Below are 23,498 nucleotides of genomic sequence, written 5' to 3'. Positions count from 1 at the left end.
GAGACAGTGCCGCTCTGCTGGGGAGCGTCCATTCGCTCGCGCCCCCACCTCCTCTCACTTCTAACATCTGGAGGGAGGGCAATGCCTCTGAACATGGACAGAGTGCTCCTGCATGCCGCCTGGGAACAAAGGAGCTTCTGATTGAAAAGGAGGCTTCCCAGGGCGTTTGAACTCCCTGCACCGTCACACAACGAGCACCAGACGGAAAGCGGGCTAGTCCTACGGCTGCTGCAGAGTGTTGCGAGGAGCGCTTAAACAGGGACGCGCGGTGGGTGGAGAGGCAGGTGAGGCAGAGCCTCCCCGCCGTGGGAGGTGGGCAAGCACTCCACCCACGCGTGCTTTTCGCAGGACTCCGGCGGGGAGGCTCTGCCTCACCTGCCTCCCCACATGCTCGAGACCCTCCTCAGTGGTTCCCAGCCCCCATCGAACTCCTCCTGCGAGGAGGCGGTGTGAACAGACCGACCGAATCCGGTTCGGGCCGGGGGGGGCAGGACTACACCTCCCAGCATGCCGCTCCGGCGCTGCCCTACCTGTGGAGTTGCGAAAGGGGGTGGGGAGGAACCTGTCCCCGGGCAGGAGAAGCAGAGGTGCGCGGCGGGCTGGCGGGCTGGCCTCGGCCGAGGGCGCGCTGCCCATGAGGATCCCCGACGGCGGCGTCCAGCGGCAGACGGGGCTGAAGCCCCCGCAGGTCAGGAGCGGGGCCGGGCAAGGCTTGGGGGGCTTCCGTCCCGGGGCGTGGGCGCAGGCGAGGGCGCTGCTCCGCCCGTCCGGCCTTGGCGGGGGAAGGAGGCGCCGTGAGAACCAGCCCCCCGACCCCTCGCCGCCCCCCGGCTCGCCGTGGGAAAGAGGGGGCTGCGGGGAAGTGCGTGGCCGGAGCAACCCGGCTGTTCTTCGGGGGTTTGGGGGGTGGCTTGTGCCGTGACCCCCCCATTGGAGGGGTCGGTCCTCCCCTGGAGGCGCCCCCGCCCGGGCCCCCTCTCCCGGCGCCTCGTCTTCGAGAAGGGGCAGAAGCGTCGCTCGCTCGCCCTGCCGGAGCGGTGCCGGCGCCGCCTGCCTCGCCTCTTCCCCCGAGGGGCTCTGCCTGGGCGGCGGAGTCGCGTCGGGACTTGCTCCCGCCATTCCCGCAGAGGCTGGCGAGCCCGGCCTGCCCCTCGACGGCTCCTGGGCGGGGGGGGGGCGTAGAGAAGGTCCGGGCGGGGGCTAGGAAGAGCGAGCCAGCGCCGGAGCCGCGAGCCCTGCTGTCTGCGGGAGGGGGAAGCCCCCGGTGGGCTGTGCAAAGACCGCCCCTGCCGGCAGAGGGTGCAGTGACTGCGCTCGGCCGGTCCCTGCCCCGCAGCGCCACTAAGGGGGGGCACCCACGCCCAGGACCTTAGAGACCACCGGAATAAATGCCACCTTCTTTTGTTTCATGTAGAACAGCTGAGCACGTTCTGAGGACGCTCCAGATGTCTCGCTCTGAGGCTCAGTAAGGGCAGCCAGCCAGGCAGAGCGGGGCAGCATCACAAAGTTTCACTGGTCCGGTGCCTTGCTGCCCTTGCTGGCATGTAGCCAGTGGTGTAGCTAGAGGGGGTGCAAAGCACTCAGTTTTGCAGGGAGCCTCACTGCAGGGTGCACGCCCTCCCCCTCAGAGCCAGGCATACACCTCCATTTTGCTCCCACGACTGGAAGGGCTCCAAAGGGGAGGGGTGGGGCCCCTTGCATACTGCAGTGAGGCTCTCTGCAAAACTGAGTGCTTTGCACCCCCTCTAGCTTCGTCACTGCATGGAGCCGCCCAATGAATGCTTTAAACAACTAGGTGATTGTTGGATTATTGGGGCACACATGTGCAGGCAGATGTGGGGCGTGGGCAGAGAATCTGGTCTTGTGTGACTCAGTGAGCCAGTGCGAGGCCAGCTTTCTGGTGCTAATGAGAGAGGCCTTCTTGACAGGAGGAGGAAAAAACAGATTATGGGCTTGTCTGCCTCTGTTTCCTGGGAACAGTCCTGTGACTGAGCCCTGAGCTGCCTGGGAGCTCCTGATCGCAAACTGGACTCTGGAAAAATACTGGCAGTGCGAAGAGGGAGACCAGGATCAGCAGCTCAGCCTGGGGGGGGGAGCATCTGTGGGGTGGGGCAGGGAAGAAGCTGCATCAGTCACACTTCACTTCCATCCTTTTTCCTGGGAGTTTGTGTTAATTGAATGGGTTGTGTTTCCCCCAAAGTCCTCCCGTCCCCTCCCTGTTTTAATGTCACAGCGACCCAGGTGAGGGGGGGAGAGGGTTAGGGGTTAGGGGGGAGAGGGCGATGGAGGGCACCAGGATGCAGGTCTCTTGTTATCTGGTGCTCTCCTTGGGGCATTTGGTGGGCCGCTGTGAGATACAGGAAGCTGGACTAGATGGACCTATGGCCTGATCCAGTGGGGCTGTTCTTATGCTCTTATGGACTGGCCCAAGATCACCCAGTGCTCTTTACCACTAAGCAGGGTTTGCAGAGGCCTCCCCAGCCTTGCCTTCAAACTGCTGTGCCAAACTGGCTGCCGGCATCCAGCCAGGCCCCCAGCCAATCTGCCCTCTCTTGGGCTTCCACTTCGTGAGGGGGACTTGCTTTGACCCAGGACCTGCAGAGGTTGCTCTCAGCACCTGTCTTCCAGCTACATGCACGGCCCCAGCAAGCTGGGGACGAGTGTGCCTCCGAGGATGCGCAAAGTATTGTCTTCTTGCCCCAGTCATCTCCCAAATATGCCGGATGTAGGAGAGAGGCATTCCAGTCAGTTGGAGCCCCAGGCAGTTTGAGCCTCTTTCTCTTAAGGAACGCTCTGCTCAGAGGGCTGGTGTCTGGAGGGTGCCAGATAAGCCCCTGCATTCCAGGCCTTGCTGGTTCCAAAAATGGCATTCCTCCCCCCAGCTCCCCACCCTCTGCTGATAACCTCGCGGCCACCCCTCCTCCCAGCCCTCAGCCTCTAGAAGCCAGAGCACGACTCCAGTCAGAGTGTGGTTTTGTGCCCGCCAGTCTACAGCTGGGTCCAACCCTGATGTTCATACTGGGCCTGTGGCAACTCCAGCCCTGCACAAGTGCTGGGCAGTCCAGTTTCCCTTGGGAGGCCTGAAACTGGAACAGGGTGGAAAGCTCAGGAATAGAGAGGAGCGACTGTTGTCATCATTCCCCCCCCCCAGTGCAAACACTGGTCCAGAATGGCCTCTCTTTGAACCAGCATCTTGCTAATTTAGCAAAGAGTCCCCATAGGCAAGGACAACAGTCTGTCTAGTCCAGTGCCTTGTGTCCAGGGAAAACCCACCAGGTGCCTCCAGGAAGCTTGCAGGTGAGGCATGGAGAGGATGGCCACCCCCTGCCCTTGAGCCCCAGCAGCGGACATTCAGGGGTCCATGGAGGTCCCATCTCCGTTCAGCCACTGTCATCTTGCTGGACCTCATCTCTGGGAATTTGTCACCCGGTGATTGTCGCCCTGCTTTGCACGCTGTCCCCTGGCTTTCTGTGTGCCTCTTGCTGTGGTTCTTGCTCTCACTTCCCAGGCTCCCAGTTTGATGCTGCAGCAGGTCGCCAGCTTGTGCTGAATGCTTTCCCCAGGAATCAGGCGGCTTCGGCCTTGTTTCTAGAGGGAAGCCAGTCAGAGGGCTGCACAGGCCTCGTGGGCCCTCTGCATTCTCACAGATGGCTGTGGATCATGGTCAGGCTGCTCTGGTGTTTGCTGCCCCAAAACTTGAGGAGCAGAGGCCTCTCACTGGCTCTTAGGCAGGATAGCTGAGTGGAACCTTCCTGTTCAGTGGCAGTCTACCTCTGAACACCTGCCGGGGAGGCTTCTCAGGGGCATCTGACCAGCCACAGCTGGGAAGCAAGATGCTAGGCTGGTCAGACCCACTTTGGTCCGAACCAGCAGGGATATTGTAGTGGAGCAACCCACATGCAAATTCTGCATGGATTGGATGCACCAGTTTGTACACAAGTAGACACCAGTTTGGTTCTGTCTGGATGTGTTGTCCTCCCCCTTCGGTTCCTAGAGGTCGTCCTGGGATTCCTGTCCTGGATCTTCAGTCAAGCTCAGAAAGGGGTCTTTTTTTGCTCCCCACTAATATTTGGGGCTCTTCCTTACCTCAGTTGTAGTGCCCAGAACTGCCTTCAGTAAAGGGTTAATCTAGGATTAATCCCAACCTGGTTTCCAGTGGGGTTATGTGGCAACAAGAGTGTGTCCATTGCTGTGGTGCAGCAGGGCATTTGGGGTTGGAGTGAGTTCCCCCTGTCTATACTGACTGACTCCAAACCAGCAATCTAAGGTTCTCTGCCCTGAAGACTCCTGCCTAGTGGTTCACCCCATGCCTGGCTTGTGGAGCTGGATCTGTGGACAGCCTCCTTCCCCCTTGAGTGATACTGCTGGTGCTAGTTTCTGGCTCAGTAAACGTGGGCCACGAGCTTGTGCAGAGAGAACTGGCTGTGCTGCTGTCCTGTTCGTACCCAGAGCAGGGCTCCTGAATCCAAGCACCCCACTCTTTGATGAGACTTTCTGCCCAAAGTGTCTTACAAAATGCAACTGAATAAGCAATCAAGGAGCAAAACAAAATCCTCCCTGACCCAAAGCTGCAGCAACACTAGACTAATACGACCTTCTAAGCAGCAGATTACTGGGCAAGAGGAGTCTGGTTTGAATAGGTGGGCTGTGAACCAACAGCTGTGTGCAGGAAGAAGCGGAGTCTGGGAAGGTGTTCCAGCATTTTGGTGCCACTACCAGAAATGGCCCTGTCTCAGGAACTGGCTGATTGTATCTCTAAGAAGAGAAGCCTGCTTTAAAGTTTAGGCAGCTTTGTAAGGGAGAAGGTGCTCCTTGCCCAGTTGCCCAGGCTGTGCCCTCTTTGTCAGCCAGAAGAGTGCAATCAGGTGGCTTCTAGGTGGAGGACCTGGGTGGGGTTGGTTTTCTGAGCTTCTTGGGGCTGCTGGTTGTAGACTTACTACAGTGTGTGGAGACCCAGAGGGCACACCTGGGTGATCGGAGGGACCTTGTTGCAGAGGGCAGGGAGGGAAGCATCATTCCAGAATGGCAAGCTGAGCTGCTGGAGACCGGGCATCTTTGCACTCCTCAGCAGAACTCAGCTTCCCAAAGAGAGAGGTGCCGGGAAACCTCTCTCTTTAATCTTGTCTCTGTGGGAATTGGCTGATTGGTGAATGGAGAACTTGCATATCCTCAGAGGTACTTTTCTTCTTCAGTATTCATATATTTCACACCCTGGCCTAGGTTCTTAAAATGGGTTTGGGGATGAAGAATTGGTACTCCCTGCCTTAGTTTAAACCCTGTCACCTGTTGTGGATGGCCAGGGGGCTGGGAAACTAAGGCTGTGTGGAGGGACCGTGGGAGTTGAGTCATTCTCCAGAGATCTTAACCCTCTATGGGGCCAGTGTGGTCTAGTGGTTATAGTGCTTAACTAGGATGTGTTCAAATCTCTGTTCAACCAGGCTCCCAGTTGCACTCATCCTAACCTACCTCATGGGACTGTTATGAGAATAAAAGGGGAAACCATGTACTGAATTTTTTTGGAGGAAGAACAGGACAATAATTCATTCTCCGGAGTTCAACCAATTTATAATTTTGGTTTGATCCCTCAGCTCAGCTGAATTAGGAGAGATTTCAACCTCGACGTGTTGTGGATGGAGGTGGACAGAGCCTGGACAGACCTTTTTTGTCTGTAATTCTATTGTCTTCTGAGGCTGACTCCTTGTCGGTGCAATTCTGGGACTCAGCCTCCCTCTTCTGGCAATCCAGTTGTCTTTGGTGACGCGATCTCAGTGCTGGCTGGCTTGGTTCTATGGAATCAAGTGTGGGCTTGTTCAGGGAAAAACAGGTTTTCCCTCTGGATGGGCCAGGGAAGGGCTGGCACAGCATCATTGCCGCAGAGCCTTGTTTGCCATGGTGGTTTTTTCTGGCAAGTTCCTTTTGCAATAAGTTTTGGCATTGCAGGAGCAACCATGGACCATGTCCTCCACCACCCATAGAGGGCGCCAGAACCTCCACTCTCTCCCTTGAGCCTCTCACAAATAACTGGAACATAAGAACAGCCCCACTGCATCAGGCCATAGGCCCATCTAGTCCAGCTTCCTGTATCTCACAGCGGCCCACCAAATGCCCCAGGGAGCACACCTGATAACAAGAGACCTGCAAGGCTTCCTGGGAATTGTAGTTAAGAACATAAGAACAGCCCCACTGGAGCAGGCCATAGGCCCATCTAGTCCAACTTCCTGTATCTCACAGCGGCCCACCAAATGCCCCAGGGAGCACACCTGATAACAAGAGACCTGCAAGGCTTCCTGGGAATTGTAGTTAAGAACATAAGAACAGCCCCACTGGAGCAGGCCATAGGCCCATCTAGTCCAGCTTCCTGTATCTCACAGCGGCCCACCAAATGCCCCAGGGAGCACACCTGATAACAAGAGACCTGCAAGGCTTCCTGGGAATTGTAGTTAAGAACATAAGAACAGCCCCACTGGATCAGGCCATAGGCCCATCTAGACCAGCTTCCCGTATCTCACAGAGGCCCACCAAATGCCCCAGGAACACACCTGATAACAAGAGACCTGCATCCTGGTGCCCTCCCTTGCATCTGGCATTCTGACAGAGCCCATTTCTAAAATCAGGAGGTTGCACATACACTTCATGGCTTGTAACCCCTAATGGATTTTTCCTCAAGAAACGTGTCCAATCCCCTTTTAAAGGCATCCAGGCTAGACGCCATCACCACATCCTGCGGCAAGGAGTTCCACAGACCGACCACACGCTGAGTAAAGAAATATTTTCTTTTGTCTGTCCTAACTCTCCCCACACTCAATTTTAGCGGATGTCCCCTGGTTTTGTTGTTATGGGAGAGTGTAAAGAGCATCTCTCTATCCACTCTGTCCATCCCCTGCATAATTTTGTATGTCTCAATCATGTCCCCCCTCAGGCGTCTCTTTTCTAGGCTGAAGAGGCCCAAACGCCGTAGCCTTTCCTCATAAGGAAGGTGCCCAGCCCAGTAATCATCTTAGTCGCTCTCTTTTGCACCTTTTCCATTTCCACTATGTCTTTTTTGAGATGCGGCGACCAGATCTGGACACAATACTCCAGGTGTGGCCTTACATAGATTTGTACAACGGCATTATAATACTAGCCGTTTTGTTCTCAATACCCTTCCGAATGACTCCAAGCATAGAATTGGCCTTTTTCACTGCTGCCATATATTGGGTCGACACTTTTAGCGACCTGTCCACCCCCACCCCAAGATCTCTCTCCTGATCTGTCACAGACAGCTCAGAACCCATCAGCCTATATCTAAAGTTTTGATTTTTTGCCCCAATGTGCATGACTTTACACTTACTGACATTGAAGCGCATCTGCCATTTTGCAGCCCATTCTGCCAGTCTGGAGAGATCCTTCTGGAGCTCCTCACAATCACTTCTGGTCTTCACCACTCGGGAAAGTTTGGTGTCGTCTGCAAACTTAGCCACCTCACTGCTCACCCCTGACTCCAGGTCATTTATGAAGAGGTTGAAAAGCACCGGTTCCAGGACAGATCCTTGGAGCACACCACTTTTTCACTTCTCTCCATTGTGAAAATTGCCCATTGACACCCACTCTTCGCTTCCTGGCCTCCAACCAGTTCTCAATCCACGAGAAGACCTGCCCTCTAATTCCCTGACTGTGGAGTTTTTTCAGTAGCCTTTGGTGACGGACCGTGTCGAACACCTTCTGAAAGTCCAGATATATAATGTCCACGGGTTCTCCCGCATCCACATGCCTGCTGACCTTTTCAAAGAATTCTATACGGTTTGCGAGGCAAGACTTACCCTTACAGAAGCCATGCTGATTCTCCCTCAGCAAGGCCTGTTCGTCTATGTGTTTTGAGATCCTATCTTTGATGAGGCATTCCACCATCTTACCCAGTATAGATGTTAGGCTGACCGGCCTATAGTTTCCTGGGTCCCCCCTCTTTCACTTTTTAAAGATCAGCGTGACATTTGCTATCCTCCAATCTTCTGGCACCGTGGCTGTTTTGAGGGACAAGTTGCATATTTTAGTCAAGAGTTCAGCAACTTCATTCTTCAATTCCTTAATAACTCTTGGGTGGATGCCATTGATGCCATATTGATCTTTATCAATGAGGTCTGAAACATCTTCTCTTTTAACCTCTATCTGACTTAACTCCTCAGTCAGGAGGGGCCGTTCGGGCAGCAGTATCTGCCCGAGGTCTTCTGCCGTGAAGACAGATGCAAAGAACTCATTTACTTTCTCTGCCATTTCCAAGTCTCCTTTTATCTCCCCTTTCCCTCCCTCACCATCCAGAGGGCCAACCGCTTCTCTGGCGGGTTTCCTGCTTCTAACATATTTGAAGAAGCTTTTTTTATTCCCCTTAATGCTGCTGGCCGTTTGTTCCTCATAGTCTCGCTTGGCCTCCCGTATCACCTTCTTACATTTCTTTTGCCACAGTTTATGTTCCTTTTTATTCTCCTCATTAGGGCAAGGGCAAGACTTCTATTTACGGAAGGAAGCTTCCTTGCCCTTTATGGCCTGTCTACCATTTGAGGGGACTTCTGTGCAAAGTTTCTGTTGACTCTGGCATGGGGGGAAAAAAATCTGGTTTTAAAAAAGGTGTATTTATCCTCCCGACAGGTGCCTCTTTTCAGCAGACATTCCTTTTTCCAGGCTCGTTTTGCGTGATTTGTGCTCATTTGTCTGCTTTCCTGGGGGATCTTGGTTTGACTCGTCCCTCTTCTGTTTCAATGGGGGCATTGTCATTCCATGTATTTCAGTGCTCTTATTTTGAATTATTATACTCTGATTTGGTTGCTGAACAGCAAACCATACGTTCTCCTGTCTTGGCACAGGTCTGGCCTGGGTGGGGGAAGGGGGGTTCTTGTTTAGCTGCTCTGCTTATCCCATTTTTGCCTGGCCCACAGGTGTACACGTTTGGCCCCTGTTGCACAATGCAACGTTGGGCAGCAATGGCTTAATGAAATGACCTGATCAGCTTTTTATTTGCTGTTTGATTTGCCTCCTAAGAGCCCAGAGAGAATGGACTGGATGAATCACTTGGTAGTGCAGGCGGTTGGCCAGCTCTGAAGGTGGGAGCACCCTGAGAGCCCCCACCCCAGAAGACCTTAAGATGGGCAGGTTCTTAAGGGAGAAGGTGGTCCTCCAGAGTCCCTGGTCCGAGGCAGGTAACAGGCCTAGGCTGCCCTGTCCTCACCCCTTCTGGAAGGAAGCAGCTTCAGTTAAACATCCCTCCTTCCCGCCCCTATGTTCTTCTCAAAACCAGAAGAGAAAATTAGTTCCTCAGGAAAGGGGGACATTTGTGCCCCCAGCGATGTCTCTGGAGCTGAAGGAGAGGTGGGGCTCAGCCCTGCTCAACCTTGCCTTTGTTTTGGATCTTTTAGGGCCAGGGCCCAGCCCTGGAAAATTGTCATCAGAGGCATGCCCCTACTCATGCGCAGACTGTCTTCCCCTCACCACAGTGCAGCAGCTACCTGAGATCTGGGCAGCACCCCCAAGTCAAGTGCTGTCATCTCCAGACTGCGCTGGGAGATGCACCAACAAAAGTGGGTGCCCGTTGCCAGATCTGATTGTGGCAGAAAAGAAACGGGGCACCCATTTTGGAGACCTGAGGAAGGGTTTGGGCACATTCTGTGCCCGCTTGAACTGGTTCCCCCTGCCGTTACGTAACCGGCTTTGGCTCGTGGCCTGGGATCTTCTGTTCCTGTCAAATTGTCTTGTCCTAGTTCTTTTATGGAAGAGGACAAAGGCTTGGATTTTCCTCATTGGGGAAATGAGGCTGGTGGATCTATCTTGACTGGGAGCGAGAGCAACGCTTGGTCTGTGAGGAAATCGGAGTATCTTTTGGACCCCAAACACTCACGTTTCCTTGCCCAACATATGCAGATTTGACTAAACATACAGCAACATCATAACCACCTTCAGGCCGATTAGCTAGTTGGCTTTGTGTTAATTAACTGATCAAACCTGCATGCTTGCGTATTTCACAGCTTCTGTAATGTTTCAAAAAACAAATTGTGACTTATTAACTTATTAAATTGTAAATAATTATTAAAATTATTTAACTTATTAAATTGTGACTTATTAACTACGATTAAGGCACAATTCAAAATGCTCATTATCTATAAAGAGGTCTTCTACTATGTACTTGCAGTGCATGAGCATTCCTTGGGGCAGACGTCCAGGTTAGACAGCAACCCTCTGCACCCTGACTTGTGGGAGGAAGATCCACTGAGCACAGTGGGACTCCCAGTGCGTGCTGTAATCTGAATTGGCCCTCCCTTAAAGGCAGTATCTGTAGTTATCAAAGCAAGACAGTGAAACTTAAAAAAGTCAAACCTACTGTTCACATTTTTCCTTCTTCTAATAACAAATTTGGAAAAAATAATTTCTTAAAAATTAGTTGTGACTTGGGCTGTGCTTGGAACATTTTAGTCACTGGGGAGAGGTGCATGTCATTTGCTTGAGATCACTTGCTGCAAGCCAGAGGACACCCTTTCTTAGATTCCTGGAAACGCACACATACACAGTTGTGCAGGATTGACCTTAAATTAAAATCAAATCACAGCTCAGAGGAACTTGCAGTCTACACTTAGAGAGGGTGGGAGACCACAAGGGAAGGGGAGATATGGAAGGGGTGGGAAAGGTTGTTTGGCATTCTGGGGAGGGGACAGGGATATACTCTTAAAGCATGAATTCATTGCACCAGTTTACAATTGGTATTTTACAACCTGAGTATTGATATGCAGTACGACTTTTCAGCCAAAATATTCACAAAGCCAAATATATGAAAAACTGGTCCTGTGCCACCTTTAAAAAAGAGATGCAAAAGAGATGCCAATGAAAAAACCATTATGCTGGGCTGAATTGGGAGGCTGGAAGATCTGCCCAGCTCCATTGTGACCAGTACTGAGTGGTGTGGGTGCAAACCTATTTCCCTGGATCTATCCACATGGAGGTTCCTCTAGATCTGGTGAAGAACTTGTAGAGTTGCTGGAGAGAAGACTGTCCTTGTCAATGTTTTGCAAAGTGGATAGGATGAGGCCCAAGGTGGGAAGCACTTGTATTGCAAATATATAGTGGGCCCAGAAAAATTCTGCTCCGGCCAAGATTGTGGGGAGGAAGAGAAAATGTTTTCTTAGCATCCTGAGGGCTAGAAACACAACTTCCTCCTTTAGAAGAGTTCCCGCTTGGCTACAAGAGCAAGGTCCCGCAAGTGCTCAGTCAACAGGCTTTTCCAGCTTCTGTGGAACTCCTTGCCACAGGATGTGGTGATGGCATCTGGCCTAAATGCCTTTAAAAGGGAATTGGACCAATTTCTGGAGGAAAAGACCATCATGGGTTACAAGCATGTGTATGTGCAGCCTCCTGATTTTGAAATGGGCTGTGTCGGATGCAAGGGAGGGCACCAGGATGAGGTCTCTTGTTATCTGGTGTGCTCCCTGGGGCATTTGGTGGGCCGCTGTGAGATACAGGAAGCTGGAGGAGATGGGTCTATGGCCTGCTCCAGTGGGGCTGTTCTTATGTCCTTAACTACAATTCCCAGGAGGCCTTGCAGGTCTCTTGTTATCAGGTGTGCTCCCTGGGGCATTTGGTGGGCCGCTGTGAGATACAGGAAGTTGGAGTAGATGGGCCTGTGGCCTGATCCAGCGGGGCTGTTCTTATGTTCCTAAACTACAATTCCCAGGAGGCCTTGCAGGTCTTCTTGTTATCTGGTGTGCTCCCTGGGGCATTTGGTGGGCCGCTGTGAGATACAGGAAGTTGGAGTAGATGGGCCTGTGGCCTGATCCAGTGGGGCTGCTCTTATGTTCTTAAACAACACTGACCAGTTTTGGCCGGGGGGGGGGAGTGCTTGATGAGTGTGTGGGAGAGCACCGTTGGACGTTTCTGGGCAGGGGCCAGAGATGGACTGTTTGTTTCATGGCTCAGCCTGGCAGTTAGTTACAGGAAGGAGATGTGCCTGTCTGTTCTGCCCATAGCTCCTCCCCCTCCCCTGCGCATTTTGAGAAGTAGCTGCTTCTGTATTGGCAGCTGCTGCTTCTGGGTCCTCTGGCACTTGTGGGTGCTGCTTCCTTCCACCTGGTACCTCCAATTACTGAGGAGACCTGAGTCAGAGGCCGTCCCTTTCCCAGCCCCTCCCCCTGGCAATGGGCTTTATAAGGCAGGCAGGTGGCAGAGCTGCCTTTTCAGCAGCCGCATGACAGCCCTGGGAAGAGGGCAAGGCTGGCAGGAGGCAGTTTGGAGGGCACCCTGAGTTGGAGTGGCATAGTGCCTGGTTTGGACAGTGCCTCCCACGGCTGCCAGTCATGGAGGTGCTTCCTTGTCTCCCCAGGTCTGCTTTGTGCTGGTCACTGATGGAGTCCGGCCCCAGACTGCCTACTGGGAACATGGCAAGCAAAGACCTTCCCAGTGCCCAGGCACTTCTGGACCAAGGCTTCCACTGTGAGTGAGTGGGGAGCCCTTCTCTTCAGGCTTTGGGGTCATCTGGGAGAGTGGAGGCTGGCTCCAGGGAGTGGGTAGGTGGGGCAAGGGCTGAGTGGGTGCTATTGGAAGGAGAATGTTTTGTTGTCCACTGCTGGGGCTCGCTGGGGTTGGGGCCAAGCTGCTCGGGGACCCCTCCAGAAAAGTGTCCCTGCAGGACTTCTGTGTGCTTTCTTTGTTGAAGCGGTGCCTGAGTCGGTCTCGTGCCAGCACCTGTCTAACAATTTCCTGGCCCACCCGCAGTCCTGTGGAAGGGTATTGGTAGTGTGGATGGGTATTGGCTTTTAACGTAGCTCGAAATGGGGAGGCCAACTTGGGCATTGCCGCTAGCACAGCCAGGTGCGATGGGCTGGCTTGGGAGTTTGGCACCGATGTGACCTAGGGACTTGAGTGTTTAACATGGGTGAGTACAGGGGTCGAGGTCTTGGCCTTGTTGCTTGCTGGGCAGTCTTGGACCTTTTCTCCTCTCTCTGCCTAACAAGACAGTTGGGAGGGCAAAGTGAGGATTGCAAATGAGGAAGTGTGCTGAAACCAAGAAGGGAGGAAGCAGCCAAGTCTGCCCTCATTGGTGCTCCTGGAATCATTTGTGCCTGAGGCTTGGCAGGAAGCACCATGCGGCTGTGTTCAGAGAGAAAGAAGAGGGCCAGGTCCTCTCTCTCCAAATGGGGATGAAGAATCATCTGAGCTTTGGAGTAGAGTTCCTGACATGAAAGGCCACAGGCTTATGAATGCGCTTCAAGCGCATGCACTGTCATTGAGCCTTGCCGTGGGGCCATTGTGTCATCAGCCTTGGGTAGGCTCAGCCACCTAGTAAGGGCTCAGGCATGCAAGCCACAGGAATGCTGAACAGGCCCAGCGAACCCCAGGTCAGTGTCTTGCTTTGTTCACCCTGCGAAATTAGCCAGTTCCCAAAGAGGAAAGGTGGCTGAAGAACGCCAGCCTCTGTGGGTCTAGTCACCAACCTCCCTTCCAGGCTTTAGTGCACAGGATATTGGGGTCCTCTTTCCCCCCAGTATGGAGTTGCCTTCCATTTCTGAGTCATGCTCCAGGTTAACATTCTCCCCCGGACGCCTCATGGAGAAACAGATTTTGCAGAGGAAATGTAGCAGCCTGCAAGGAGGAGCTCAGTTAATTTTGCTAGCGAGCTGCTTGATTGCAGGTGGTGCACCCCCCAGTTGTTCCTCCTGCCACTCTCCTGTCACATGCAAGGAAGACTTCTAATCTTTGGTTCAATTCAAATGATTTTGCAAAGTGGAGAACAATATTTACATTTGATTGATTGATTGATTGATTGATTGGATTTGTATTCTGCCTTTCTCCCCGAAGGGCACCCAAATATGCCACATGCCAAAATATTTGCAGAAATGAAACATCCAAAGAAAAATGCCGTCGCCTGGATTCCTTGATCAGGGCTTTTGGGGAAAGGGGAGTGCAGTGGGGGTGTGTGTGGATGGAGAAATCCCCCCTCCAACCTCCACAGCCCCTTTGGGAAGGGAGCGGGGAGAGTGCCACTTTCTGGCACGTGCAAGCACACCCCGCCAAGAGGTCCCTGGCCAAACAAACCACTAGGCACTTGTGACTGTTGCCCTTGCAAATGCTCATTCTCTGAGATGTGCCCAGAGGAGTTCCCTGGATGTGTCTTGGAGTGCCAGCTGCCTGCCTCAGGGTGGAGCTATCTCAGGAGGGGATGAATGAAAGGGAGACCAGGTCAGGTTCTCTCCTCCTTTTCTAACTGATTCATTCATTCCACCTTTATTGGCATAAACCACCTTTTCTAACCTTTATCAGACAATACTCTCTCATTTCAGTCTGAGAAGGTGGAAGGGGCAGGGCCTTCCACCTGGGCTCCCTCTTCCTGCCCACCACCTGTGGGCAGTCCCAAAGTATTGTCCTGGTGAGCCAGTCTGGGACTTGTTTTGACATTCCTGTGGCTTGCTTGGCAGAGCCTTGAATAGCCCTTGGAGCCTTCCTGAGAGGCTGGTTACATAATGGCCCCATGGCAAGCATGTGAGGTGAGGTGAGAGGGCTGAGCCACGCCACAGGGCCACTGGGTCTCACTGAGTGGGCAGGAGGAACTGCAGGATCCGAGCCCTGTGATTTGGGAGGAAGCTGCCCTGCCCTATCCTGGGGGCATCCCACATAGAGAGCTTTGGGGTTAGGGCCCCCCCTGCTGGAACACCTGGGGATGGGGAGCCTGGTGGCTGAATGGGAGATGCAGTACTTTGGAAAATAGGCTAGCGCCCTCTGGTGGCAGATGGGCAGCAGAGAAAGTAGTTAGGAGGGTTCTCTTCTCAAGCAGTGATTGTCTCTGATGGTCCAGAAAAACAGCGTTTGCAGAGGTCTTGCTCAGACAGAAGGAGGTTTTCCAAAGTCTGCCTTGTTCCTTACAGCTCTGGCTTCCAAGCACTTCGACATGAAGCAGATGGAGCTGGACACGGCAGTCGCCAAGGTGGATGAGCTCTCCAAGCAGCTGCAGTCCCTCTGGACGGAGAACCCCGGGCAGACTGCCCCCCAGCCCAAGGTGCGCTGGCCGCAAACAGACAGGCATGGTGGTTGGCCTCTGGGGCTGGTTGAGGAAGCTGCCCTGGCCTGACTCAGCCCCTTAGCCCAGTCATGTCCCCTCTGAGCAGTGAGGAGGGGTCTCAGGGGTTGGGCAGGGAGAGCCTTTCCCGGCACCTGAGATCTGCTGTAACTGGCAAGGGCAGAGACTGCCTCGTTCCTGAATTAGGTGCATGCCTGTTGTGGCTTGTGTGCCATGATTGCTAGGAAATGCGGCTGTAATAAAATGTTGTTTTTTTCTTTTTAAAATTTTAAAACAGTCAGGGAAGAGGCCGAGAGGAAAGTTCCTGCTCTGGGGGGGGGGCGTCTTTTCTCCCATGCACTTCTGTCCCTCAAGGGATGGGCTGTCGCAAGCAGAGGAGCAAGTGAGGGGGGGAACAGCAGTGAGAAGAGCAGAGGGAGAAGGGGGTCAGGAGGCGGCTCAGGAGAGTTTTGGGTCGGTTCAAGGGGAGCTACCCATTGCAAAAGTGGCCCCCATAGGTGGCTGCACCACCAGGAGCCAAGGCCAGGCACTTCTCACATTGGCCTCTTCTCTGTTCTTGGCAGATGGGCGACAGGCACAGCCTAAGCTCTGTGCACCACCAGGAGTTGCCGTCCAGACTGAGCCCCGTCTCTACCTCCCCATACTCCACTTCCTCCTACACCTTTGACGACACCACATACAGCTCCTCGCCCACGCAGCTCCTTGCACCCAAGCCTCTGCTGGGCCGCCCCACCTCACCACGGCCATCCTTCTTCCTCCAGTCAGACCTGGACCGGGCCCCGTCCCCCAGGCCCAAGGTGCTGCCCGTCTCGTACGAGTCGCTGCCCAGCCCCACGGCCCATGCCTCCTCCCCGCGCTCCCTCCGGCCAGCGGGGTCCTTTGACCGCCAATACGAGTACAAGGCCTATGGGGGGCAGGGGGGCTGGGGGGGCTCTCCACGGCTACCTATGGAGGGTGCTGTGCCTCAAGCCTTCTTCCCAGAGCGGGCGTTGTCTCCACGGCCACCTCTGCCGCCGCCTTACGAGAGCCACAGCTTGTACCCCTCGGTGCCAAACACCTTTGCACCCTTCCGGGCTCAAGGTAAGGGCCAGAGTGGCATGGGGGTGGGGGGGCCAGTTCGAGAATTTTGAGCAATTGGGGAAAAGTCAGGGGGAGAATTAATTGTCACGAAGGTGCTGTGCAACCTCGTTATCTGTGCTGTGTTGTCAGCATACATGGTCCTTGACAGAGTTGCCTGCCCAACACGGATAAGAACCTGCTCCCAAGGAGCTCACAGTTTTATCTTTATTTTGTTTTAAGTTATCTGATGTTTAAAACTGGTTTCAAAAGCAGCAGCTTGCAAAGAAATAAGATGAAGGACCCAGGGAAGGGCCTCAGGGGTGCAGACCTTAAGGACACAACAGGGGCTTTCCCTCTCCTCTGCAGATGACATGATGATCCGGAGACGGGTGCAGAAAGCATGGAATGAGTCTGACCTGGACATGTCTTACGAGAAGAAGCCGTCCCACACTGTGGGCTATGACCGTGAGTGCTGGCGGCTGGGAGCGGGGTGGGGCAGGGAGGGCCAAGGAGGTGATGGAAGCTTCCAGTGGGCAAAGCAAGCCAGTCAGGTGCCACCAGGGTGTCCATCTCAGCTGTCAGCATTTCTCCCCGCAGGTGGAGACAGCCACGTGGGCCTTCGCCAGAATGCGTCCGGCCTGCCTCTGGCTCCCTGGAGGGAATCGAGTTTGGATGGCAGCGTTGGGCAGGGCAAGGTAAGTTTCAGCCCCAGCGCAGATTGTGTCCATGTGCAGGAGGGAAATTCCTCACAAACTGTTCTCCGTGAGAACTGCTGAGTGAAAGGCAGGGAGAAAATGTGGTGGGGGCCGGATAGCGAGTGGATTGGCTGCTGCGGTGATGTCGGAAAATGTCCTGATGTCCTAAACAGATCAGGATCTGACTTCACATGTTTGCTGCTGCCTACATTTAATCAACAAAACCTGAGAAAACAAATGTGCCGTGTTTAATATTACACGCTGTGCAAACATCTCAGAAAAGCTTTTGTTCAAGAACGGAACTACTTGGTTACAAAATCAGAATCAAGACAGCACACTGAGGGCCCTTTAGAAGTTGGAAGCAGCAGATTTCAGTCCTTCCTTGGAAACTGGCTTCTGTTGGGATGCTTGCGAATAACCAAAGACCTCCATTTGGTGGTTTCTACGCTTCACTTGAGGCCCTTAAGTTTAAAGGAAAACAACACAATGCTGTGGAGAAACCAACTGCCAAGCAAGCCAAAGAGGTGCTGGTGCTTCCTGCCTAGATTTAACTGGAAAAATGAAAGGCAACTTTGCAATTGGCCGGCCTGGCTGGTTTCTGCTCCGCACCAAAGTGACTTGAGCTGGTTGTGTGTGTGTGTGTGTGGGGGGGGGGTCTACCATATACAACATTTGTGCATGAAAGCACAACTGCACATGTGATGCCTGGTTTTCTCCCTTTCCTGCAGGAGGAGCACTTTGGGGTGCACAGTGCCACCCTGCCCAGGAACTATAAGGTCTCCCCGCTGGCCAGTGAGCGGCGCCAGGAGAGCTCCTTCCGCCGGTCCCTTCCTGCAAACCCAGCAGGCACCTTGCCCCGGAACTGGCAGCCGATCTCCCGCATCCCCATGCCGCCCCCCAACCCTCCGGGCATCCTCCCCAAGCGCCACAAGCCGCTGCCTCTCTCCATGATCTTCCGGCTGCAAAATGCCTTTTGGGAGTCGGGTGCCTCCGGGCTCAAGTTTCCCTTCTCTCAAGGGCTGGCTGGACCCCCACTCTTCCCTCGCACCTTGCAAAAGCCAATGCCACAGTCACCCCTTGGGCACCAGCCTAGGATGACCCTGCCAGGGAGCGAAGGTGAGTGCCCTTGACCATGGTGATGGGGGGGGGGGGAGAAATGAAGCTGTGCCAAGGAGCTGTGCTCCCCAAATCAAAGCTCTGCATCAAAAACACTTCCGTCCCCACACCTTCCTAAAAAAATGGGACCAAACAATTGTGAGCATGTATTTACATGCACCTCCAGAAGCCCAGGGTTGGATGAGAGCAAGTGCATCTCAAAAACATAAACTCTGACCTGCGTTTACATCAGCTGGGCTACATCAGCCCATTTTCTGGGCTACATTACATTTCATCAGCTACAAGGTGCCTTCCTGCTGGAAGGCTCCTCCCCTGCAACCCCTGCCCATTTCCAAATAGTGAAAAAAGGTGGCGGTTTTTGAGCATGTGCAGAGTTATTTTGCTCTCCACCTAAGTGCGGCCAGTTTTGAGCTCCAAAGGCAGGACTTGCCCTGGCCCCTGTTTCCTCCCCAGATGAAGGCCCTTTGGTGAGCCTGTCACTGTTTTCCTTTCCCTCCAGGAAATGGCGCCTCCAGGCCTGCTGGGGTGTCAACGGAGCCTGTGCGCGTGGTCCCGATCGTCTTGCTGGGTGAGGCGGAGCCAGAACTAGAGAACCTCCTGCCGGGCAGTGAGCCTGCAGACATGGACGAGGTCGCCCGGCCCCTGAGCCCCACTCGGCTGCAGCCTGTGCTCCCGCCTGAGGCCCAGAAAGTGCCGGAGTTTGAGGAGGTGGCGCGTGTTCTGGCAGAGATGCCCCGGCCCCTGAAGCGGCGGGGCTCCATGGAGCAGAGCCCCAGCCCAGCTCTGCCCCCCACCCACAAGAAGCAGTACCAGCAGATAATCAGCCGCCTCTTCCATCACCACCCCCGCAAGGAGGAGGCCGTGCCGGTGGGGGAAGCCCCTGCCCAGCCAGACCTGGCAGCCATCAGCGAGGCCGCCGAACAGAAGATGCCAGCGACCACCGTGCCTTCCTTGGCAGCTGCACCCTCCTTGGCTCCCCAGAGCCCCCAGAGTGCCACACCAGCACCGCCCTTCCCACCCCCTCCAGAGAGTCCTGCAGCACTCACCCCTTTGCCCAGCCCAGTAAGTCTAGGGTTTCTGCCCATGCTGTGTCTGGTGGAAGCTGGGCACTTTCTGCCCGTATGTCGGGGAGTCGGCGAGCTCAGTTACTGATATGAGCTTTGTTCAGCTGGGTGAGCAGAGGTCAGGCGTGCTGGATATACTTTGGCTAGAATCCAAGGGTGGAATGGTGCGGGGGGGGGGGCTGGCAGATGTATCCCCTGCACCTTAACTTCCGGGACAGGAGCAGCTAGCAGTCCTGCAGCATCTCCAAGGCGAACGGACGGATGCTACCAAAAATGCCTTAGTTTTTAGGGGCTGCTCAGAGCCAAAGACCAGCCTGCCTCTGGAATGGATTGTTAGCACCAGAGTGGAGCTCACGGTCCTTTCACACAAAAATCCACTCCTGGCTTTCCCCCAGATGTCTGTGGTTTCAGCAGCTGTTCTGGGGACTGGAGAAGGCTGTTGGAGAATTGGGGTCCCAACCCTTTCCTTGGTCTCCTCTGAACCATCAGGAGGTCCTAAGAAACATTCTGCCCGGCCTGCTGTGTGGCACCAGCTCCAGTCCCTCATTCCTGCAAAGTCACTGAGCCAAACCTGCCTGAAAGCCCCGGCCTGGCTCCTCAAATCCTGGTTGTGCTGGGATGTTGTGATTTCTCAGTAGGGAGGGGGGGGGTGGCACTTTGCACGTGCTCAGAGGAACACTTCCTCTCTGATCATGTGTTGGCAGTGCTTACTTTCTGCAAGAATGGATGCCGTGGCTGGAGCTTGCCAGAAGGCAAGAACCTGTAAACTGGAACCCTTGCACTAGATCTGCAAGCATTGCTTGTGGTTGATGGAGCACACTGTACATGCTCAGGGGCATGCTTGTCTTTATAACACGTCCCTGCATTTTGCTCTGGCTTTGAGAGGAGTTCTGGGGTCTGGTTGAGGGAAGGGCATATCTTTCAGGGACTCACCCTTGCCTGTCCTGTGTCCGCAGGAGAAGCGCTCGGTGCTGCGCAAAGTCTCTTCACCGCGCAAGCGACTGAAGCAGAGGGCCCGCCTCAACCCCTTGGTCCTGCTCCTGGACGCGGCCCTGACAGGCGAGTTGGATGTGGTGAAGGAGGCTGTGAAGGAGGTGAGCACCTTGAGCTGGGTGGACGAACGGTCTGAGCTCCCTGCCCCAGGCAAAATCGGCCTCCTTAAAACTGAGGGGGGGTGGCCCCCTTGAGATGCTGACTGTGCGTCTCCTCCCTGCCAGCTGAATGACCCAAGCCAGCCCAATGATGAGGGGATCACCGCCCTCCACAATGCCATCTGCGGGGCTAACTACAACATTGTGGACTTCCTCATTAACATCGGGGCCAACGTCAACTCCCCGGACAGCCATGGCTGGTGAGTGCCAGAGGGGGTAAGGTACCCTGGTGGGCTTCTTCCCCGACCTAGGCATAGCCCCTGTGGGCGTGGTGGAGGGGGGAGCTCATCCCTGTCCGGGTCTGCCTAGCAGGCTAGACTGAGGGGGGGCTGGCTGGCCCCAACCCTCCTGGCAAGACTGTGGCTGAGCAGAGGTTTGGACCACCTTGCCCTGAGCCAACCTGGATCCTCTAACCCCATGGCTCCCCCAGGACTCCCCTGCACTGCGCTGCTTCTTGCAACGACACTGCCATCTGCATGGCCCTCATCAAGCACGGAGCGGCCATCTTTGCCACCACCTTCAGCGATGGGAGCTTGGCCATTGAGAAGTGTGACCCCTACCGTGAGGGCTACAATGAGTGCTTCAGCTACCTTGCAGGTGAGGGGGAGGGGGCTGGGGAACAAAGCAGTGCTGCACGGAGGGTGTTGGTCTCAGGGCTGGGAGGAAAAGCTGCAGCTGTTTTCTTTTTGAACCATTTTCCCTGCCGCCTCTCTGTAGAGTAAGTTGCCTTTTAAGGACTCCTACACAGAAGAACAAAAGTTTACCAGAATACAAAATTAAACAAGCTGCCCACACCTAGCGCAGCAGTTGCAAAAAAGGCATCATGCTAACAAAGTGTGTTGCAAAGTGAATGCAAGCTGACCCTCGCAGCATCTCCATCAGATCAGTTAGGCTGAGAGAGAGGGGGGGGCTGGTTCTCCCTGCTTTTAACCGGACACAGGGGCCACTGCACAGTGCTGGATTGTTGCCTCTTGTGGCAGTGGGTTCCGTAAGCTTTAATGACCAGCTGTGTAAGCAGACCCTCTGGGGCTTCTCCCTCCCCGCCTTCCTTGCAGAGGTGGAGCAGAACATGGGGCTGATGAACAACGGCGTGGTGTATGCTCTCTGGGACTACAGTGCCGAGTTCAGCGATGAATTGTCATTCCGCGAGGGCGAACCTGTGACGGTGCTACGCCACGAGAGCCAGGAGGAGACTGACTGGTGGTGGGCCTCTCTCTACGGGCAAGAGGGCTACGTGCCCAAGAACTACTTTGGGGTGAGTGTGTGGTCCAGGGAGCCCCAAACCTGATGCAGTGCAGGTCGTGGAGATGCAGGGGCAGAGCCCTGGAAGAGAGTGCACCACAAGGCTTGGAGGCAGAGCAAGGGAGCCCCCTGCCCTGTGGCCACACTGTTGGAGCACTGTTGGGCAAGTCCTGAGCAATCTCTGCTGGGCGCCTTTGCAGGGTTGCTTCCTCCAGCAGAGCAGACTCTTTGTGGGAATCTTTGCTGTGTGTTGAGGAGAAGCTCAACCTGTTCTTAATCTTCTCCTTGCAGCTGTTCCCCAGGGTGAGGCCCCAGCAGAGAAAGGCGTGAAGTTTCGAGGGCGGACGCTCAGCCGCTTCCATTCCAGAAGGAGCCTGAGGAACATGTCCAGGCAGGAAACTGGAGAAGGCGGTGGCTGCATTTCCTCCCTGCCTGGCTTGGGCGGGGCAGGGCAGGGGCCTTGCTGTGCACAAGGGGGCAGACAGCCGGCCAGCCTTTCCCTGCTCTCAGCTGCCAGGTAGATGGCTTCCTGGCTGTCACATACCCTGCTGGGAGTGGAGGAGCATAAATGAGGGTATTGCTGGGAGAACAGGATGCAACCCAGTTACTGCGCTGCCTCTCATCGTTCTCTGCCCTCCCCCCTCCCATAGGAGCCCCCTCAACACTTGGAAGGGGAGGTCACCTCAAAGAACAGCTCCTCCAGCAATGGAGTTGTCTACTCTAGGGCTACGCGGGCCTTGGCAGCAGAGTTCCCCCTGCCCAGCCCTTGCCTTTTACCCTGGGGTCTCCTCGCTCTGCGGCCTTCATGCCCTAGAGGTTGGCCCTCAGGGTACAGTGTGGGGCAGGGTCTACTCTGGCCTGCTTTCTCCACCAGTTAGGTGCCTTGAGCCTCCATGCTGCTCTGCACATGTCCACAAAGTGCCTCTGGACTGTAGCCTGCCTCATGGTCTGTCCTCTCTGGGACCTGGTGCAAGAACTTGGACTGCGCTGGGGACAGCGTCTGCTCAAATGCAAGGGTGCAACTGGGGACAGGCAGCAGTGGCCCCCTCGCTTCTCTGTTGCAAGGGTTAGGCCCCAGCTCCCTCTCTGAGTCTAGCCTCACTGTTCCTGCAGCAACCAGAGATCTGGGCTGGGGGTCAGCAGTGAGAGGAAGTTGTTTTCCTGTTTGCAAGGACCAGTCGAGGCGTCTCCCTGCTCCCAAGTGCCTTGTTGGTGCATCCAAAGAGCTCACAAGGCGGGACTCCAAGAGGATGAACGGAAGCTGCCAGAGGAGGCTGCCTGTCCTCTCCTCGCAGAACTCTTCTGCCGTCTTTTGCACTTTCCATCCAGGAGAGGACAGGCAGCCTCCTCTGGCAGCTTCCGTTCATCCTCTTGGAGTCCCGCCTTGTGAGCTCTTTGGATGCACCAACAATGGCTCAGAAATAGCACATAGCCCAGAGTGAGCTTGCGTACAGCGCCAGCGGGGCACACTGCTTCTCCACCTGCCATCTCCCAGAGGCTCCCAGGGCACTTCAGTTGGAAGAGCATTGCTATGTCCTCTCCAGTTTTAAAGGCCTCCCCCGCCCCTGCTAGGTCCACTGCTCCCGGGGCAGAGCAGGTGTTTTCAGTGCCAACCATGTGCTCCCAAAGGCCCTTGCTCACACTGAGACTGATGCGGGGGGGGACAGGGGACTGTTGGCTCCCACCAGGCTGGCCAGCGCCTGCAGGACCAGTGGGCCGTGGCAGTGACTCTTTCTAGTCTAGCAGGTCCCCAGGTGGAAATGGGGCTTGGTGGCGTTTTTTAGCAGATTAAAGGGATTTTTGCATAGTTTTCCTATAGATACAAAGCCAGCATTTTGGATCCTCCCGGCAGCTCCTCCCCACTGGGCTTCCCCCCAACTCAAACTGATTCCTCTGGGGGAGGGGGAGGAAGTGCTGGGGGTTCAGACAAAAGCTTCTGAGGCTATTTTGGAATGCTGACTGGGAAACTGTAGAAATAAATATTAAAAGCTGAACTGCACGGCATGGTTTATTTTCATTAATGGATTGAATGACAACGGTGGAGCTGCGACTCAAAGGGTGCAGATGTTATGGGGGAGGGGGAGGGGGAGGAGAGTGGCTGTAATTTTGGGAGCCCTGCCATTGGTGAGGATAAATGCAGCAGGGC

General features: G+C 54.8%; 1 protein-coding gene across 2 annotated transcripts; it reads left to right on the top strand.

Annotated features, from left to right (window-relative positions):
• The first annotated feature begins 403 nt into the window (after positions 1-403).
• PPP1R13L (protein phosphatase 1 regulatory subunit 13 like) lies at positions 404-22,595 on the top strand. 2 transcript variants are annotated; one of them, XM_066638969.1, is made up of 13 exons: positions 404-688; positions 12,335-12,444; positions 14,874-15,004; positions 15,589-16,105; positions 16,451-16,549; positions 16,682-16,779; positions 17,508-17,895; positions 18,395-18,957; positions 19,916-20,053; positions 20,177-20,310; positions 20,541-20,707; positions 21,166-21,365; positions 21,644-22,595. In XM_066638969.1, exons 2-13 carry the CDS (start codon positions 12,357-12,359, stop codon positions 21,680-21,682), a joined length of 2,562 nt encoding a protein of 853 aa, XP_066495066.1. In that variant the 5' UTR covers positions 404-688; positions 12,335-12,356; the 3' UTR covers positions 21,683-22,595. The 2 variants fall into 2 exon arrangements, with proteins under 2 accessions (XP_066495066.1, XP_066495067.1); XM_066638970.1 differs by having other exon boundaries at positions 12,335-12,448.
• The last annotated feature ends 903 nt before the right edge of the window (positions 22,596-23,498 follow it).

Source organism: Tiliqua scincoides, chromosome 10 (assembly GCF_035046505.1).
Source record: "Tiliqua scincoides isolate rTilSci1 chromosome 10, rTilSci1.hap2, whole genome shotgun sequence".
NCBI lineage: Eukaryota > Metazoa > Chordata > Lepidosauria > Squamata > Scincidae > Tiliqua > Tiliqua scincoides.
Note: the sequence above shows the minus strand (reverse complement) of the source record. Positions and strands in the feature narration are given on the sequence as shown.

What these genes read in the sequence shown, in the direction of transcription:
- PPP1R13L (XM_066638969.1), top strand. Translation starts at nt 12,357, where the DNA reads ATGGAGTCCGGCCCCAGACTGCCTACTGGGAACATGGCAAGCAAAGAC. An exon ending in TCTGGACCAAGGCTTCCACT is followed by an intron (nt 12,445 to 14,873) that starts GTGAGTGAGTGG and finishes TGTTCCTTACAG; the next exon opens with CTCTGGCTTCCAAGCACTTC. An exon ending in TGCCCAAGAACTACTTTGGG is followed by an intron (nt 21,366 to 21,643) that starts GTGAGTGTGTGG and finishes TTCTCCTTGCAG; the next exon opens with CTGTTCCCCAGGGTGAGGCC.